The sequence below is a fragment of the Aythya fuligula genome, unplaced genomic scaffold, assembly GCF_009819795.1.
Source record: "Aythya fuligula isolate bAytFul2 unplaced genomic scaffold, bAytFul2.pri scaffold_70_arrow_ctg1, whole genome shotgun sequence".
Taxonomy (NCBI): domain Eukaryota; kingdom Metazoa; phylum Chordata; class Aves; order Anseriformes; family Anatidae; genus Aythya; species Aythya fuligula.
The window spans coordinates 1-17393 of NW_022474003.1; the positions used below are offsets into that span (position 1 = coordinate 1).

General features: G+C 61.4%; 4 protein-coding genes across 5 annotated transcripts; all 4 read right to left on the reverse strand.

Annotated features, from left to right (window-relative positions):
• Positions 1–3138: 3138 nt before the first annotated feature.
• On the reverse strand, positions 3139–4367 carry TMEM223 (transmembrane protein 223). Its single transcript, XM_032207280.1, has 2 exons — positions 4078–4367; positions 3139–3511 (listed from the first exon to the last, which is right to left on the reverse strand). The coding sequence occupies exons 1-2, from the start codon at positions 4358–4360 to the stop codon at positions 3213–3215; spliced, it is 582 nt and encodes a 193-aa protein (XP_032063171.1). The 5' UTR covers positions 4361–4367; the 3' UTR covers positions 3139–3212.
• A 1055-nt stretch (positions 4368–5422) lies between these two features.
• Positions 5423–10706, reverse strand: NXF1 (nuclear RNA export factor 1). Its single transcript, XM_032207292.1, has 21 exons — positions 10645–10706; positions 10285–10480; positions 10039–10186; positions 9690–9773; positions 9458–9562; positions 9285–9365; positions 9131–9200; positions 8951–9039; positions 8758–8865; positions 8573–8682; positions 7309–7345; positions 7094–7162; positions 6919–6974; positions 6720–6827; positions 6558–6616; positions 6351–6466; positions 6233–6275; positions 6066–6138; positions 5798–5980; positions 5649–5709; positions 5423–5529 (listed from the first exon to the last, which is right to left on the reverse strand). The coding sequence occupies exons 1-21, from the start codon at positions 10673–10675 to the stop codon at positions 5491–5493; spliced, it is 1866 nt and encodes a 621-aa protein (XP_032063183.1). The 5' UTR covers positions 10676–10706; the 3' UTR covers positions 5423–5490.
• Positions 10707–10894: 188 nt separating this feature from the next.
• On the reverse strand, positions 10895–13806 carry STX5 (syntaxin 5). Of its 2 annotated transcripts, none has more exons than XM_032207279.1 (11): positions 13753–13806; positions 13334–13522; positions 12878–12948; positions 12694–12749; positions 12506–12576; positions 12303–12419; positions 12126–12182; positions 11934–12015; positions 11712–11812; positions 11479–11600; positions 10895–11401 (listed from the first exon to the last, which is right to left on the reverse strand). In XM_032207279.1, exons 2-11 carry the CDS (start codon positions 13517–13519, stop codon positions 11242–11244), a joined length of 1023 nt encoding a protein of 340 aa, XP_032063170.1. In that variant the 5' UTR covers positions 13520–13522; positions 13753–13806; the 3' UTR covers positions 10895–11241. The 2 variants fall into 2 exon arrangements, with proteins under 2 accessions (XP_032063170.1, XP_032063169.1); XM_032207278.1 differs by having other exon boundaries at positions 13334–13528; positions 13753–13794.
• A 635-nt stretch (positions 13807–14441) lies between these two features.
• WDR74 (WD repeat domain 74) lies at positions 14442–17300 on the reverse strand. Its single transcript, XM_032207281.1, has 11 exons — positions 17240–17300; positions 16747–16853; positions 16551–16672; positions 16406–16469; positions 16175–16318; positions 15982–16083; positions 15797–15897; positions 15640–15695; positions 14919–15061; positions 14774–14830; positions 14442–14691 (listed from the first exon to the last, which is right to left on the reverse strand). The coding sequence occupies exons 1-11, from the start codon at positions 17298–17300 to the stop codon at positions 14551–14553; spliced, it is 1098 nt and encodes a 365-aa protein (XP_032063172.1). The 3' UTR covers positions 14442–14550.
• Positions 17301–17393: the final 93 nt, after the last annotated feature.

Below are 17393 nucleotides of genomic sequence, written 5' to 3' on the forward strand. Positions count from 1 at the left end.
AGACGCACACAAGTTACATCAGGCGGCTTGTTTTTATGCTCCTAGGCTAATACATATTCATTACTACTCCTAGAAAAGGCAGGGTTTTTATAATTAGTTCCTGGAATCCGAACCCGCCGCCCACTGGCGCATGCGTTATCAGTCTCTGGCGGTCCCTCTGGGGGTCTCTCGTACTGAAGGCTCATAGTCTTCCTCCCAGGCTTTTCCCTTGTCCTTCTCCTTTGTTCATCTTGGCTGGATGTCAGAGACTTGCATAGTGCCCCATACAATAGTCATAACAGTTAGCAGTTATTCTGAAACCCCTTTGTTCTCTTATCCCCTATTGACACGAATTGCTGGACCATTCCTTTGCAAGATACAAGAACTCTATACATTAACCGCTCTGTTTTCCTTAGACTTGTGGTTATACAAGAGTATGTAAGACAGAAGGTCACATTTCTTCATATCATGCAGCCCTAGCATTGTTGCATATTGACACGAATCAGATGAACACATTTCACAATCCCCCATCTCCTTTTTCATGGTATTGATTCGTGTTTTCCTTTCCAATCGAGTCAATACTTGCCGAATTGATATCAATTTTGGATCTTGATTTTATTATCACTAGGGAATGGGTTTTCTCTTTCCCTGGTTCTGGGTCAACAGGTACCGCAGATATTTGCATTTTTTGTATAACCGAGTGTATTAGTCTGGTAATACAAGGTATTAAACATGGAATTATTAACAATCCTCCACATATCCCCAATAAAACCATCCTTATTTTAGCAAACCAATCACCACCCATAAAGCCCCCCCATAATCCTCCTAGATTGATTCCATTTCAAGTTTGAACTGGGACATATGCAATGTTCTTCATGTCTTTTACAAGTTCACTTACATCTTTTCCTTCTGTCGTGGTTTAACCCGGCCAGCAGCTAAACACCACACAGCCATTCACTCACCCTCCCCCCTCCCTCTCTGGGATGGGGGAGAGAAATAGGAAAGTGAAGCCTGTGAGTTGAGATAAAGACAGGTAAATAATAATAACAGTAATAATAAAGACAATAATGATGATAATAGTACTACTACTGCTGTGTATGAAAACAAGTGATGCACAATGCAATTGCTCACCACCCGCTGACCGATGCCAAGCCTAACCCCGAGCAGTCCAGCCCTCCTCCCCCTTTGGCCAGTTTGCTGCACTCCCAGCCTGCCCGCTGGCAGGACAGAGTGAGAAGCTGAAACAACCTTGGCTTGGTGTAAGCACTGCTCTGCAACAATTAAAACATCAGCATGTTATCAGCACTCTTCTCATCCTAAGCCAGAACATAGCATTCTACCAGCTACTAGGAAGAAACACCATCATCAATCTCTAAACAGCAATTACTAAGGTTAAATTTTCCACAGACAACTCCTTCCTGTGCTAGTAAATAATCCAAGGCTAAGTGATTTTGATACAAAGCAGTTCTCATCTTGGTATTTTGCTTTGCAATTAATCCAAGTGCATCTCCGGTTTTATTTACAACTACTTCTATTACAGCTTGTAACCTAATTATTCTATTAAGCATATATATTGGGGTCCTATAGCCCCAGGATCCATCTTCTGCCCATGTAGCTGGATCATAATAGGCAAACACCTTCAAAAACACTTTCAGGGTCAATTCGGGCTTGTGTTACCGTTCAGCCTGTCGGGGTGATCCAGCTCCTGGAAAACGAATCACAATTTTATATGGGTTTAAAAAAATAGGTTCTTATGCTATTTTCTTGGGACAACCTGACCTTAGTGCGGGAGAAGTCCGGTCAAGGCCCTCTCACTCAGCAGTCAATGCCCATAGGGGTTGCCTCCCTCAGTAGACCATACACACCGCAGTGGAGGGTCCTGCCCCGGGTCTTGCCTTCTCCCTTTCCTCCCTTCAGGCTTGTCCCCTTTATCTGGTGCCCTTAATTCATGCAGAGCCTCGTTGCCAGAATACTAGTCCATCTTTACCCTTAGTTTCAGTTCCCTAGGAGTGGACGCAACCCTCCAAGCTTCGGTAGTTATTGGTCCCTTTACTCTGGGTGCATGGGTCCAACTCCTTTCTGCTGTTCTCACAGCTGTTTCAGGAGTAAGTAAAACAAGGTACGGTCCCTCCCATCAGGGGTTCAATGATTCTTCCCTCCAGGTTTTTATTAAGACCTTGTCTCCTGGTTGTATCTTATGAATAGCAAATCCTAAAGGTGGTGTTTGAGCCATCATTCCAATTTCTCTTAGCTCTTGTAATCTTCCAATAGTAATTACGTATTTCTGGATGATACAATCCTCAACTACATTGTTCCCTAGAGGCATCCCTTGAGAATAAGGCATACCATATAACATTTCATATAGTGATAATCCAGTCCCACTGTGTGGTTTAGTTCTTATGTTTAAAAGTGCCAATGGTAAGCGCATTTCGTCCAGTGCATTTGTGTCTCCATCATTAACTTAGCCAATTGTTGTTTTATCATTTGATTCATTCTTTCTACTTTCCCTGAGCTTTGTGGGTGCCACAGAGTATGGTATTCCCACTGAATACCTACTGGTTGACATCATAATTTTATTATTTTAGAAGTAAAGTGCGTGCCCTGATCAGAATCAATGTACTGGACATGCAGCGTACTGGATAGCACACTACGTAGCATATGCCCTATAATTCCGCTGCATTAAATACAGGCACCTACTAGTAGACTGCTTTACTGTGACAGATCCTACTAGTTACCACCTCAAAAAGCTGGGCTTCTACTTGGAAACACATCAGTCCATAGACTGTGCCCCACCTAAAGAACCTCTTTAGCAACCTGTGTTAAATATTCCTCTATTAAGCACTTAAGACACAGGAGCTGGAATGTTCCTGCCCAACAATCAGTCGCGTGGCACAGGAAGGATGCCGCACGCTCCTAGAAACCAAACCTGAGCAGCTCCCCACCTCCTCCTGCCAACCACGCTCAGCACACACACTATTTACCGCCCAGAAAAACAAAAAGTTGGAACATACACACCCCAAAAAACAACGGAGCTCCACAAATGCCAAAAGGACACGCACACACAGGTGGCCCCCTTGTCTGCCAGCATTGCCTGCAGCTGCAGAGTGGCCCAGAGCGGTGATGCCCCAAAAAAAACCTGAGGCAATGAAGAGACAGTAGAACAAAAGAGGTGGCTCAGGGTTTATTGGGAGATGACAGAGCGAACAAGGGGACACCTGGAGCCCCCCAGTTTCCTAGAGCTTGCGGTAAGCACCAACGGTGATGTCAAAGAGACGAGCGTTGTAGAGCTGGCCCCGCTTGTCCAGCAGGAAGAAGAAGGGGCGCCCCTTCACCTTCAGGGGGATCATGGCAGGCACCTCGGAGCGGTGGGCTCGACACGAGACGTGGCGCAGGGGCACGGTGAAGGAGGGCCCACGGCCCAGCCCCAGGGGCCCGTGGGTGCTGATAGCCACGGCCGCCCCCCCCCGCAGCAGTGTCACCCGCTGCACGGCGCGCAGGGGGAAGACGCAGCCCGCCGCCACGATCAGCGAGCCTAGGGGAGGCCGGGGGGGTGGGGGGGGTCAGCACAGCCTCTCGAGGGCACCTCCCCAAAAAATAAAACCTCCTAAGACCCCCAGCCAACCCCACGCTGCCCTGAGCAGAACCCCTGCACACCCCCCTTCCTTCCCCCTCCCCAGTCTGGGCCCACAGCCCCCCAAAAACCTTGTTCTGAGCCCCCCCTGGCCCCACAGCCCCCTTCTCCTGACCCCCACCGACTCCTTTCTCCCTTCCCCCCAGCCCCACACCCCCGTCCTCCTTCCCCCCGACCTCCTTCTCCCTCCCCCCCCACCCCCTTCCCCCTCCCCAGTCTGGGCCCACAGCCCCCCAAAAACCTTGCTCTGAGCCACCCCCAGCTCCACACCCCCCTTCTCCCTCCCCCCTTCTTCTTCCCCCCACCCCCTTCTCCCTCCCTCCCTCTCCCCCCCGACCTTCTCCCTCCCTCTCCCCCGTCCCTTCTCCCTCCCCCCCACCTGCACCCCCCTTCCTCCCCCCCCCCACTTGGAGGGGCCAAGACCCCTCCACTGCCAAGACCCCGGGGGTCCAAGGTCCAGCCAGTACCGAGGGTGAGGCAGGAGGCGGTGAAACCCAGGCGCCACTTGTGGTCCCGGGGCCGGAGGGGGTCATCGGCACCGGGAGCAGAACTGGGAGCAGGAGCAGGAGTGGGTCGCAGCGCAGTGAAGGCAAAATGGGCCAAAGCGGCCCAAAAACAGCCCTGCCCCACGCAGAAAAGCCCCACCAGGCGGAAGAAGGGGCCGCGCTCGTGGCGGAAGAGGATGACGTCCCGGGGCACGGCCACCTCCAGCTCCAGAGCCGCCGCCGCTCTCGCCGCCGCCGCCGCCATGCCCCCACCTTCCGGGGCGGCTGCAGCCAAAGTTCCGGCCGCCAGGGTTGAAACGGATTTTTGTTTTCACAGAATGACAGAATTTCTAGGTTAGAAGAGACCTCAAGATCAGCAAGTCCAACCTCTGACCTAACGCTAACAATCCCCACTAAACCATATCCCTGAGCTCTACATCTAAACACCTTTTAAAGCCCTCCAGGGATGGTGACTCCACCACTTCCCTGGGCAGCCTGTTCCAATGTCTAACAACCCTTTCAGTAAAGTTCTTCCTAACATCCAACCTAAAACTCCCCTGGTACAACTTAAGCCCATTGCCCCTCATCCTGTCACCAGGCACATGGGAGAACAGGCCAACCCCCACCTCGCTACAGCCTCCTCTAAGGTATCTGTAGAGAGCGATAAGGTTGCCCCTGAGCCTCCTTTTCTCCAGGCTGAACAAGCCCAGCTCCCTCAGCCGCTCCTCGTAGGACTTGTTCTCCAGGCCCCTCACCAGCTTCGTCGCCCTTGTCTGGACCCACTCGAGCACCTCAATGTCCTTCTTGTAGCGAGGGGCCCAAAACTGAACACAGTACTCGAGGTGCAGCCTCACCAGAGCCGAGTACAGGGGGACGATCACCTCCCTAGCCCTGCTGGTCACACTGTTTCTGATACAAGCCAGGATGCCGTTGGCCTTCTTGGGCACCTGAGCACACTGCTGGCTCATATTCAGCCGACTATCCACCATCACTCCCAGGTCCTTCTCTGCCTGGCAGCTCTCCAACCATTCCTCTCCCAGTCTGTAGCTCTGCTTGGGGTTATTGCGCCCCAGGTGCAGGACCCGGCACTTGGCCTTGTTGAACTTCATGCAGTTGACCTCAGCCCATCGGTGCAGCCTATCCAGATCCTCCTGCAGAGCTTTCCTACCCTCAAGCAGATCGACACACGCACCTAACTTGGTGTCATCTGCAAACTTACTGAGGGTGCACTCGATGCCCTCGTCCAGATCATTGATGAAGACATTAAAGAAGACTGGCCCCAGCACCAAGCCTGGGGAACACCTGGAGAATTTTATTTATTTATTTATTTACAAAAAGGAAGAGAAGGGAAGGGGTAAAACACCGCCGCGACCAAAAACCAGCGGGAGGCAACGCTCACTTGAGGAACGCCACCTCAGGGATTTTGCCTTCCAGCTGCCAAGAGAAGGAGACAGGGGCTCAGCGGGGATCCGTGCGCGCCCCCCCCTGCGAGGGGGGACCACAGGCACATTCCCCCCACACACCCTGGGAGGGTCCTAGCTCCCCAAGCCCACCTTCAGCTGCGTGAAGACCTGCCCAGCCCGACCATAGTCCCAGTCGTTGTCCTGCAGGCACCTGGGGGTAGAAAATGGGGAGGGGGATTGAGGAAGGGTGAGGGGTGACTGCGAGGGTACACGGGGTGGTGGGGGGGACACACACTCACTTCTGGGACCACTCAAGGTTCATGCCTGACTGCATGGAAAAGGCTGCCAGCATCTCCTGCTGCTCTGCGGAGAGCGTGGGGACGGGGCTGGAGGAAGGGGTGGGTGCCGGCATGACGAAGGCCTTGCGGATCTCCTCCGTGGTGGCGTTGCGAACAAAGAGCTCGTCGTTGACGATGCAGAGGCTGAGAAGGAGGGAGGGGGGGAGAAAATAAGCACGGGAAAGAGGGCTGGGGGCGTAGCAGCAGCCCCTCTTCCCTCCCTCCTTACCCGGTGTTGCCAGCCGGCACAGCGATGAACATGCGGGTGAAGGCACGCACCGAGTCTCGGGATTTGCCATCCACTGGGGAGAGCAAAGAAGAGGGTGGAGGTGGGCACGGGGGGGAGGGGGGCGAAAAAAAGCTTTACAACAAGGAGGGGATGCGGCCCGGCCTCACCTTCCTTGAAGATCCCGTGGACGGCGAAGCACAGCAGCGTGTTCTGCAAGAGAGGGAGAGAGTGAGGCAGAGTCCAGCTCGGGGGGGTGGTGGGGGCTGCGGCCTCTCCTCCGCTCACCGTCTGGGCGCAGACGTCCACCACGAAGGAGTTGACGTCGTGCTGGGTCTTGGGGAGCTCGTTGAGGAAGGCCACCACGTTGAGGCGCGTGTGCTTGAGCAGCTTGAAGCGCATGGCTGGGGTCGAGAAGAAGAGCGCTGAGCCCCCCCCCCCACACACACACCCCGCGTGGGCAGGGTGGGGGGCACAGTAAGGGGGGGGGCTTACTGGGGTCTTTCAGCTTCCTCACGTTCCTGCTGTCCTTGAAGTACTCGTTCAGGCTGTTCCTGCAGGGACGAGCGGCCGTGAGGGACAGAACGACGAGGGGGGGGGCAGCTGCCTTGTCCCGCATTGGGGGGGAGGGGGGGGGCTCGGGGGAGTGGGGTGTACCTGGGTGGGTTTTGGGGCCCGAAGGGGATGCTGAGCGAGCAGCAGGCGCCGTCGTGGTAGGCATCGAGCAGCCCCTGCCTGTCACTCGAGTCGTAGATGGAGTAGTACCTACGGGGGGAGGACAGGGATGGACTAGGGGGGTCCACAAACACATCACCACCACCCCCCCCACCTGCCTCGGGGCCCAGCCCACACTTACTGCTGTAAGAACCTCAGCACCAGCGCCTTCAGGTCGTCAGAGCCGAAGTAACTGCCCTGGAAAGAGCCCGGAGCAGCAGTCACCCCCCATGGGATAGTGGGGGCACCCCCCGCCCCCCCCCCAGGCCTAACTGGGGGTGCAGAGCCCCCCCCCCCACACACACACACAGCCCTACCTTGCACGGGGGCAGTGTCGTGGGTGCCTCCACGTCGAAGGCGATGGGCGGAGGAAGCTCGTGGCCGTCCTAGGGGAGAGGCAGAGAAAGCGGTGAGGGGGGCTGCTCCCTCCTGCCCACCCCAGCACGACTGAGCGCGTCCCTGTCCCCCCCCCTCAAAGCTCCAGCAGGGGTCACAGCCAGCCCCCCTCCCTCCTTTTCCCTCCCACACTCACCAGGCGCAGCAGCTTCGGGAAGCGCTCTCTGACGGAGCTGCCGGGAGGGAGAGCAGTCAGCGTGGCGGCCGGGCTGCCCGCTGGGGCCAGGGGCAGCAGGAAAGGCCGCCCACCCTCCCCACCCCCCCACCAAAAAAAAAATAAATAAGTAAAAATAAAAAAAAACGGTCCCAACTCCACCCCCCTCTCACCTGCCCTCCCCAGAGCCATGGGGCACGCGCCGGGACACTCCTCTGTCCCCCAGAGGAGTTTTGGGCTGATGAGGATACCCCGCCCCCCGCCCCGAGCCAGTTCAGGACTTACCTGGCTCGTACTCACCTGAGTGCGGGCGCCCAGAGAGGAGGGGAAAAAGGGAGGGGAGACAAAATCCCACTGGTCGTGGCACGGCCCTGGGCACGAGCCGCCTGTTTACAGCTGGGGGGGGCCCTCAGCGGGGCGACCCCAATTCAGCAGAAAAGGATGAAGTGGGGGGGGAACAGAGGGGCAGGCAGCCCTGGGCAGAGCCTCTTCTCCTTCGTGCCGCTCCCTCGGGGACCCACGAGCGTGCCAGGCTACGGGCACGGCCGCATCCTGAGCCCAGGACCCCCGCCAGCACCGGGGGCCAGCACCAGGGGCTACCTGGGCTGGGGGGCCTGCACCAGGCCCGGGACGGCCTCCCCGGCACCGGCCGCAGCGGGGGCGGCAGCGTTTGGCCACTGCACGGCTGTGCCTGTCTTAGGTTGTTCCTCCCGTGAGGAATCTTACCCGTCTCTGGCTAGCCAGCCATCGTCGAGGGCCAAACGCGGGCACGGGGGGCGGCGGCAGCTCCACCGGGGGAGGGGGGGAGGACAGGGGCAGCAAACGCCGTGCCCCGGGCCACATCCCACGGCCCCCCCCCACCCCCGAAAGCGTCCACGGCAAGGTGGAGGAGCATCGAGAGCCCCCGTCTGCACGGCAGAGGGGTGGTGGGAGCGGCGGGCGGGCAGCGGGGGGGCTCTGGAGAAGAGGCTGCGTGCCTCGGGGACGGGGAGGGGATAGAGAGAGGAAGAAGAAGGAGGGAGGAAGCAAATCTCCGACCAGCTGAAACAACGCTTCTGTTTGCTGAAGCCCTTCACGGCCCCGCACCACGACCAGGGGCTGTGGGGAAGCTTTTGAGGAGGGATCTGGGCACCGGCGAGCACAGGGAAAGGGGGGGGGGGCGGCCTCTCTTCATCCTGCCGTCCTGCCCCCCGCCGAGCAGGGGCGGCCCACGGGCCCCTAGGGCCGCCCCAAGGCTAACACTGACCTGACGTAAGTAGCCTGGTCCCGGAAAGCGTCGCATAGGGGGTTGCCGTCCAGCCAAAGCTCTTCCAGCTTGAGCCCCTTCACTTTGTCCAGGTCCCGTTCTGATTTCAGCTGCAGCAGGGCAGAGAGAGGATGAGGTGAGGGCGCAAAGAGCGGGGCGTGCAGAGGGCGAGGGGCAGCACCCACCTCATTGCGAGAGAGGTCAAGGATTTTGAGGCCGGCGGCTTTCTGCGCCAGCTCGGCCAGGTCGTCGAGGCGGTAGAGCTTGTTGCTGCTCAGGTTCAGGGACTGCAGCTGCAGGGACGGAGCCGAGCGTAAAGAGAAACCCCACTGACAGCAGAGAACAAGGAGAAGCCCCGCCGCCATCCCCTGTCCTCACCTCGGGGATGTTTTCCTCGATGATGCGCAGCACAACCAGCATGCAGCTCCGCTGGTTCAGCACCACATCAATGCTCTGTGACACCAAGTCTGGAGGAAAGGAAAAAAAGAGACCCAAAGGGCGTAAAGGCGCCGCCTGCCATGGTCCCAAATTGCCCCCCGGGGGGGCAGCAGCGCTCACCTGGATCAACACGGAGGCTCTTGAGGTCCAAAGCCCGCTGCGAGCCATCGTACCTTTTACTCATACAGAGCTGCGACAGCAGAAGGGAAGTGAGGGCAAGCAGGCGGCCCCCACCCCGTGCCCCTGCCTGCAACCCAGCACCCGCTCCGCTCACCTTCAGCTGCTCAATCTCCTCCGGCTTCAGCTCGTTCTGCAGGGACTGCGGTGGAGCCGACGAGTTGATAATGATCACCACCTAACGAAGGCAGAGCGGGCTAGGACAGGCAGCTGCGTGGAACGCGAGCGGCCGCTCTGCCGAGCTGCTCCCGGCTGGGCTGAGGCACGCACCTTGTAGTTGTCCCTGTCGGTGATCTTGCGAGAGACCTGCTTGAGCGCGCTGGCGGTGGTGGCGTCCTCCACGTAGAACTGGGCTCGGTTGTGGTCGTAGTGGAACTGAGAAAGGAGGGTGGCGGGCTCAGGGCGCAGCCAGCCCCACTTCCACCCCGGGAGCTGCATGAAGCCACCCGGCCTGCCCACGAGGGGAAGCGAAAGCAAAGCTGGACCCCCCCCCCTAGCTCACTTCAACAGGAGTGAAGGGAACGCTGCACAGGTTCTGGATGGAGCTCAGCAGCCACGTCTTGTCGTACTTCTTCCCGTAGGGGATCTAGGAGGAAATTTGGGCAGCGTTACTGCACCTTCGGGGTACAAGCGAGGTGCTTTAGGGGGCACGGGGAGCCGCCAACACCCCTAGGACAACACCCAGGACACAGCTGCCTTCTGCACCTGCCCCGGGGGGAAGAAGGCAATAACGGCCAGAGCACAGCGCAGGAAGAGGGGAGCTGCCAAAAAGCGGCTGCAGCCCCCGCAAAAAGGGTCGCTGATGGCCGTGTTCCCCCCCACTCCATTCCCATTCCTCCTGCTCCACTCACGGTGATCTTGAACCAGTTCCTCCGGCCAGCGTCCCGGCTCCCCCCACTGCCACCACCGCCACCACCGCTCCGCTCCGGGGCGGGGAGGTCGCGCCGCACCGTGATGTGGATGTTGGCCGTGCGGTTGGGCCGGGGCCCATATGGCAAGCTGCAAAACGCCAAAGGGAGGCCAACGAGGGGGGGGAAGCCGGCCCGGCCGACCCCAGCGGCCCAAACGGGGCCGCCCCTTCCCCCCACAGCACTCACTATCGGCTCCGAGGCCCGTCGTGGGCCTCGCTCATGGGGACGTCGCCGTCGTCCTCGTCCAACCGGGCCCGCAGCCCGGGGCCGCCCCGGTTGCGGGAGCGGTGGTTCACCTCGCTGTACATCTTCCCCCGGAACGGGCCCCGGCCTTTCTTCCTGCGGCCCGGGAAGCCTCGGCCGCCGACGCGGTCATCGTGCTCTGTCCCCCCCCCCCCCAGAGGTCAGCACCGGGAGGCCCCGCGGGGGCCCGGTTACCGGCGGGGCCTGCAGCCGCCTCCCCCACCCCACACCCTCCAACCCCCAGCCAGGCCCCGGCGGGGCCTCGAGTCCCGGTTCGCGGCTCCCCCCCCCGCCCCCGCTCACCGCTGTACCCCCCCTTGGCCTCCTCCGCCATCGCCGCCGCTCCCGGGACCGACCGCGGCCCCGCCGCCGCACGCCGTGATGTCACTTCCGCTTCCGCCTCCCTCTCCACCGCACCGCGCGCAAGCGCGCTCACCCCCCCCCCTTAGCACACTCTAGCGCCCCCTAGCGCCCCGGAGGACCGCGCGCGGTGGGGTCGCGGGTTCGAATCCCGGCCCGGGAAAAAAAAAAAGAAAAAAAAGTGGGAAAAAAAAAAAGCAAAAGGTCCCATCAATTTAATGCGGCCCCCGCTCCTCTCGGGGAGGGTCCCTGCGGCCCCGTGCAGACCGGAGGAGGTCACAGCCACCATGACCGGCCTCGGCATAGGCTGGGGGAGCCGCGGAGAAAGGGGGGGGGCCCAGGGTGCTGCCCCCCGGGGGGCGAGGGGGGCTCTGAGGTCCTCCACAAGCACCCTCAGGCCCCAGCGTGTCCCCGAAACCCCGTCCCCCGCTGTCCGTGTGAGCCCCACGGTCACAGCACGACCGTGTCTGTCTGTCCCAGCCCCCCAGGGACAAGGTTTTGGGGGGCTGGGGGGGAGGGGGGGGCCCGGCCAGGGGCTGCTCAGGCGAGGAAGACGACGAAGACGATGAAAAAGACGATGAGGATGAGGAAGATCTTGACCATCAGCCAGCGGTTGGAGGTGACCGACTGGAAGTACTTGAGGATCTCCCCGTGCGCCGCCTCCACGTTCAGCTGCGCGTCCTCCACGCTGGCATCGATCCTGGGGGGGACGGACAGACGGTCAAAGGGGGGGGACGGACACACGGACGAGGCCCGGGGGGGGGGTCCGGGGGGCACCTCTGGATCGTCTCCTCCTGCTCCTTCACCATGTGCGCCAGCTGCTGGAAGATGGAGCCCAGCTCCACGATGGTGGACTCAATGTTCTGCATCGTGTCCGCCCGGCTCTGGATGTAGGAATCCTGCGCGGGGGGGGGGGGGGGGGTGGACACACCGAGGGGTGAGGTGGCAGCGGGGTGGGGGCCGGGGGGGCCTAAAAAAAAGTTTTTTTGGCCCCCAAAGCCATCCCCAACCTGCTCGTCGATCAGCTGCAGCTGCTGGCTCGTCCGCGCGTCCATCTCGATGGCGACGTCGGCAGCGCGCTGCGGCTCGTCCTGCAGCATCGCTGAGCCCCCTGCGGGCGGCAGTGGGGCCTGAGAAAAAGGGAGACCCCCCCCCAAAAAAAGAAAGAAACCCCCCCCCACACACACACACACAAAAAAAAAAAAAAAAAAAAAAAAATCCCCAACGCTCACCCAAATTGCTGGCGGCCAGGGGAAAGGCGGAGACGGGGGCACGGGAGAAGTGCTCACGGCGGCTCCGCTGCTGCTTCAGGTTCTGGGGGGGGGGGGGGGGGGGGGGGGGCAAAAAATGGTGGCGAAAAATGGCATCGGGGTGGGGGGGGGCACCGGGAACACCCCCACAACCTCCCCGGGACCAACGCTCACCTCCGTCCGCACCTCCAGCACCGATTTGAAGTCGTTGGACATGGAGGCCAGCTTGGACTGGGAAGGAAGGGGGGAGATCACTACATGGGGCTTTTTTTTTTTTTTTTTGAGGGGGGGTTGGTGTTTTTTTTTGTGGGGGGGGGGAGGGTTTGGGGTGTCCTCCCCCCCTCTCCCTACCTGCAGGGACACCACGACGGTGTTGGAGTGCGTCTGGACGTGGCGCCCGCTCTGGCTGCCCCGCGCCCGCACCAGGTCCTGCAGCTGGGCGATCTGCTTGTTCAGGCTGCCGATATCCTACATGTGGGGGGGGTCACGGTGCAGGGGGGGGGGGTCAAAAATTATCCCCCCCCCCCCAAATATCACATCCCCCCCCACGGTACCTGCTTGATGATGTAGGTGAGCTCCTCGATCTCCACTGCCTTGTCGTCAAAGAGGGATTTCCTCTTGGCCACTGTCAGCACGGGGGGGACACACACGGGGGGGCGGGAGGGCTGTGTTCAGCATCCTGCCCCCCCCCAATAAAAAATAAAAAAAATTTGAGCCCCCACCCCAAAAAAATACCACTCACAGATGGTCAGCTTCTCCAGCTTGGCGAAGGTGTTGCTGAGATCCTTCCCGATGCGCCTGGGGGAAGGGGGGGGAGGTAAAAAAAATTAAAAGGGGGGGGGGGGGGGCACAGGGCAGTTTGGGGAACATTTTGGGGTGTCCTGGGCCCTCCCCCCCCAAAAAAAAACACGAGGGGGGGAACTCACTTGGCCATGAGGCTGAAGTCGCTGCGCTGCCGGGCGGCCCCCGCTGCCGCTCTGCTGGGCTGGAGCCCATTCTGCGGGGGGGGGGCACGGGGGGGGCACTGAGCATCTCCCCAGCACCTCCCAGTCCCCACCAGCAGCCTCCCAGTCCCCACCAGCAGCCTCCCACTACCTCCCAGTCCCCACAAGTAGGCCCCCAGCACCTCCACCAGTACTCCCAGCAGCTCCCAGTGCCCCTCCAGCCCCCCCACCAGTACTCCCAGCAGCTCCCAGTGCCCCTCCAGCCCCCACACCAGTACTCCGAGTCCAGCCCAGCACCCCCCCAGCACCCCCCAGACCCCACCAGCAGCCTCCCAGCAGCTCCCAGTCCCCACCAGCAGCCTCCCAGCACCTCCCCAGCCCCCCCCACCAGTACTCCCAGCACCTCCCAGTGCCCCACCAGCAGCCCTCCCCCCTCACCTGCCGGCCTTGCAGCGACTTGCAGGCGGACAGGAACTCCTGGGTCCTGTCGCGACACGACATGACGTCGGCGACCGGGGGAGGGAGGGGGGGCGGGGGCTGAGGGGGCACGGCCTGCGTCTGGGGGGGCCCCAGGTAAACGCCCTGCTCCGTGTTCCTCGAGCCGTGGCGGCGCCGCGCGTTCATCACCTGCGGCTGCGGGGGGGTCAGCACCGGCCCGGGACCCCCCCCAATCCCGGGCCGGACCCAAAATCCCCGGGATTCCACCCAAGAAGCGCCGGGAGAGCCCCCAAAATCCTCCCCCTCCCCCCTCCTTCTTCCTCCCCCTCCCCCCTCCCATCCCCGAGGGGAGGGGGGGGAGCGGGGAGGGGGGGCAGGGGGCGGGGCTTCCGCTTGGCCCCGCCCCCTCCCGCGCTCACCGGGCCTCGCGCTCGGTTCGGCGCCGCTCGGCTCCGCGGCCCCCCGGGCGGCGCGCTGACGTCACTGCCACGTCTCGGCGCGGGCCACGCCCCCCGTTTGCCCAGTGACGTCACGCAGCGCGCCGCCGAGCCTCGCCCCGCCCATCGGGGGCGGCAGCGCCCCCTAGCGGCGGGGAGGAGCCGTTGCAGGATCCCCCCCAAAACGCCCCCAACCCCCCCAAACCCCTCCAAAGCTACCCCGAAACCTTCAGAGCCCCCCGAAACCCCCTCGAAGACCCCTCCGAGTCCCCCAAACCTCCCCAATCTCCACCTCTTAGCCCCCCCAAACCTCCCCAACCCCTCAAAGCCCCCTCTGAGCCCCCTAAAGTCCCCCAACCCCCACCAAACTCCCCCAAAGCCCCCTCCAAGCCCCCCCAAAACCTCCCCAAATCCCCCAAAGCCCCCTCCGAGCCCCCCAAAACCTCCCCAAATCCCCCAAAGCCCCCTCCGAGCCCCCCCAAACCTCCCCAACCCCCCCAGAGCCCCCTAAAGCCCCCTCAGCACTCCCCAAAGCCCCCCCCGAGTCCTCCCCCACACAGCCCCATTCAGGGGCCTTGCTGGTGGTGAGGCCACCCCCCCCCCCCAAACACATCTCAGTGCCCCCCAAAACGCCACAAATCCCCCCAAAAACGACGAGAGGGGAGCGGCGGTGTCTTTATCCGCTGCACAGCAGCAAACCCGCAGCCGGGGAGGGGTTGGGGGGGCAGTCCCAAGGAAAGGGGGGTGCACAGTCCAATTCGGGGTTAATTTTTGGGGGGGTCACGGCCCGGAGCTTTTCCGTTTCTTGGCCCGTTTGGCCCGGCCCCGCTCGGGCTCCGATGTGGGGATGGTCTCCATCGAGTCCCAGAGCGCGTCGCCCTCCTCTTCCTCCTTCACCTCGGCCGGCGCCGCCGGGGCTTCCTGAGGGGGGAGTCGTGGGGGGGGAAAAAAATGAATTTTATGAGCAGGGAAATCCCAAAAGCAACCCCGAAAGGCTTCTCACCTCCCAGTCCTGGTGGGTGCTGAGCAGCAGGCAGTTCAGGCGGGATTTTAGGTAGACCTGGGGGGAGAAAATGGCTCGGAAATTTGGCCGGGGGTGGTTGGGGGGGACACAGGGGGGGTGTCCCTTGTCACCTCGGGGGGGTCACCTTGTGGCGCAGCCGCTTGTCGCCCAGGTCGTGGACGCGGAGGAAGCGGTCGAGGCCGCAGGAGGCCACGAGGGGGAGGGAGGGGTGGCACTGCAGCCCCCGCACGCTGCCCGCGAAGCCCTTCAGGCACTTCAGCACCCGCCCTGGGGGGGGGGGGAAACAATTGGGGGGGGGGGTAAAAACAGTTGGGGGGGGTAAAAACAGTTTTTGGGGGAGTAAAAACAGTTTTTGGGGGGGTGAGAAAATCCCCGGGGGGTCCCAAACCCCTGGTTATTAGCATGCCATCTACCTCCATTTTATTTCATCAACCATTAATTTCCCCTTTTTCCATTTATTTATTTATTTATTTATTTTGTCATGACAGGACCTGCGATTTTTTTTTTATTTTTTTACTGATTTCGCCCCATTTTTCTCAGCTCTCCTAATTTTGGGGTGGCAGCACCACCCCCCTATCCCCTTAACCCCCTCCCCGCTGCTCTGCTGGCACAATCACTTTCAAGGACGTGAGACAAGCGAAATATTCTGCTGCAAAACCACGTTTTCCTGCAAAATCACCACTTTTTTTCTTTTTTCTTTTTTTCTTTTTTATCTTTTTTCTTTTTTTTCTTTTTTTTTCTTTTTCTCTTCTTTTTTTCTTTTTTCTTCTTTTTTCCTTTTTTATTCTTTTTCTTTTAACTCCGCCCCCCCCCACAAAAAAAAAAAAAAGATGCCCAAAGCTCACCTTGGCGCAGGTCGATGACGGCCACCTCCCCACGGGCGCTGCCCACCACAACGGAGCTGTCGGGGGGGGGTAAAAGAGGAGAAAAATTCGGCTCCTTCACCCCAACCCCCCCCCAAAACCCCCCCAGGACCCCCCCCCAGCCCCAGGATTCACTCACGTGGCTCCAGGTGCCAGGGAGAGGGCGGTGAGCGGGGACTCGCCGAAGGTGACCTCCAGCACCGGGCGCCGCTGCGGGGTGCTGGGGTCGTAGAGCCGTACCTGGGGACCCCCAGGAGGTGAGGGCACGGCTGGGACCCACCCAAAAAAGCCCCAGCCCCCCCCAAAAAAGCCCCAGGGTCTCACCTGGCGGTGCGCGGTGCACGTAACCACCTTGTCGGAGGCCGGCAGGAACTGGAGGTCGCGGTCCCAGACAGGGACGCGGAGGTCGAGCCAGTCGTTCCTGACCTGCAGTGGGGAAAAACGGGGGGGGGGGGGGTGAGACAAAAAAAAAAAATAAATAAATAAAAAGGGGGGGGCTGCGGGGGGGAGCACCCACGTTTTTAGCGCGGAAGACCGGCTCCTCCGGGCGCTGCAGGTCCCAAATTTTGAGGGCGTTCTCCTTGCCACCGGTGGCCAGGCGGTGAGGCCGGGCCGGGTCCTGGCGCATGCGGCACAGCCCTGAGCCCGCCTGCAGCTCCAGCTGGAAGGGGGGGGGCACCATCACGGGGGGGGGGGTCACCATCATTGAGGGGGGTCACCGAGGCGCCCCCCGCCCCCAAACACTCACGTTCTCTGCCGCGTCGTCGCGCCACACCTTGAGCAGCCCCGACTCGACGCAGGTGATCAGGGTGCTGAGATAAGGCTCTTATCACCAAGGGGGGGGTATGGGGGTTAGGAGACCCCCCCCCCCCTCCGTGCCCCCCCCCCAGTACCTGCCGTGAGCCGCCAGCCCGCAGAAGGCACCATCGCCGCCAGGGCAGAGCCGGCTCTCGGTGAATTTCCCCTTCTCGGTGCTGAAGAGCTTCACCGAGCGGTCCAGGCACCCCACCAGGACCTGGACGGGGGGGGCACGGGCGGGTCACGGGGGTGCCCAGACCCCCCGAAGACTCCCCCCAAAACCGTGCTCACCTCGGTCTCGGCCGGGTCCCCCCAGCACAGGGCGCAGACGCCCTCCCCGCGGCTCAGCGCCCCCCCGCCGGTGTAGTTGGTGGCCTGCCGCTTCTGCAGGTTCACGCCTGGGGGAGGGGGGGGGAAGGGGGGGTTAAAGAGGGCCCCCCCCGGTACCGGGGACTCTCCCCCCATCCCCTCCGGTACCGGGGACCCCTCCCCAACCCCCCCCAATCCCCCCGGTACCAGAGACCCCTCCCCAACCCCTCCGGTACCGGGGCCTCCCCTCCGACCCCCCACGCACCCCCCCCCAACCCCTCCGGTACCGGAGACCCCCCACGACCCCCACGGTACCGGGGTCTCCCCCCCCCAACACCCCCGTTAACGGGGTCTTTCCCCCACGGCCGCCCCCCGGTACCGGAGACCCCCCTCCAACCCCCCTGGTTCATCTGCCCCATCCCGGAGCCCCCCCGGTACCGGGGACCCCCCCTCCCCGTTGTCCTCCCCCCCATACCTTTAAGCGCTCCGGTCTCGGCCCCCACCCACACGTGGCTCCACCGCGCGGGGGCCGCCATCTTGGTGAGGTCCGTCCCCCGCTCTCCGCTCCCCCCGGGAAACCGCTGCCCGCACTCTTTCGTTCCGGGGGCGCCAAGGTTCCCCCCCCCCAA

Excerpts from the sequence above, each read along its gene's own strand:
- TMEM223 (XM_032207280.1), bottom strand. The coding sequence starts at position 4,360 with ATGGCGGCGGCGGCGGCGAGAGCGGCGGCGGCTCTGGAGCTGGAGGTG. Across the intron at positions 3,512-4,077 it reads CGCCTCCTGCCTCACCCTCG|GCTCGCTGATCGTGGCGGCG; the intron begins GTACTGGCTGGA and ends GGCCTCCCCTAG.
- NXF1 (XM_032207292.1), bottom strand. The coding sequence starts at position 10,675 with ATGGCGGAGGAGGCCAAGGGGGGGTACAGCG. Across the intron at positions 8,866-8,950 it reads TCGAGGAAAACATCCCCGAG|CTGCAGTCCCTGAACCTGAG; the intron begins GTGAGGACAGGG and ends CCGTCCCTGCAG. Across the intron at positions 6,276-6,350 it reads TGGACGTCTGCGCCCAGACG|AACACGCTGCTGTGCTTCGC; the intron begins GTGAGCGGAGGA and ends CCTCTCTTGCAG.
- STX5 (XM_032207279.1), bottom strand. The coding sequence starts at position 13,519 with ATGAACGCGCGGCGCCGCCACGGCTCGAGGAACACGGAGCAGGGCGTT. Across the intron at positions 12,183-12,302 it reads CCGTCGTGGTGTCCCTGCAG|TCCAAGCTGGCCTCCATGTC; the intron begins GTAGGGAGAGGG and ends CTTCCTTCCCAG. Across the intron at positions 11,813-11,933 it reads CCTGGCCGCCAGCAATTTGG|GGGGCTCAGCGATGCTGCAG; the intron begins GTGAGCGTTGGG and ends TGCCGCCCGCAG.
- WDR74 (XM_032207281.1), bottom strand. The coding sequence starts at position 17,300 with ATGGCGGCCCCCGCGCGGTGGAGCCACGTGTGGGTGGGGGCCGAGACC. Across the intron at positions 16,854-17,239 it reads CGAGACCGGAGCGCTTAAAG|GCGTGAACCTGCAGAAGCGG; the intron begins GTATGGGGGGGA and ends CCCCTCCCCCAG. Across the intron at positions 15,898-15,981 it reads CGTGCACCGCGCACCGCCAG|GTACGGCTCTACGACCCCAG; the intron begins GTGAGACCCTGG and ends GGGGGTCCCCAG.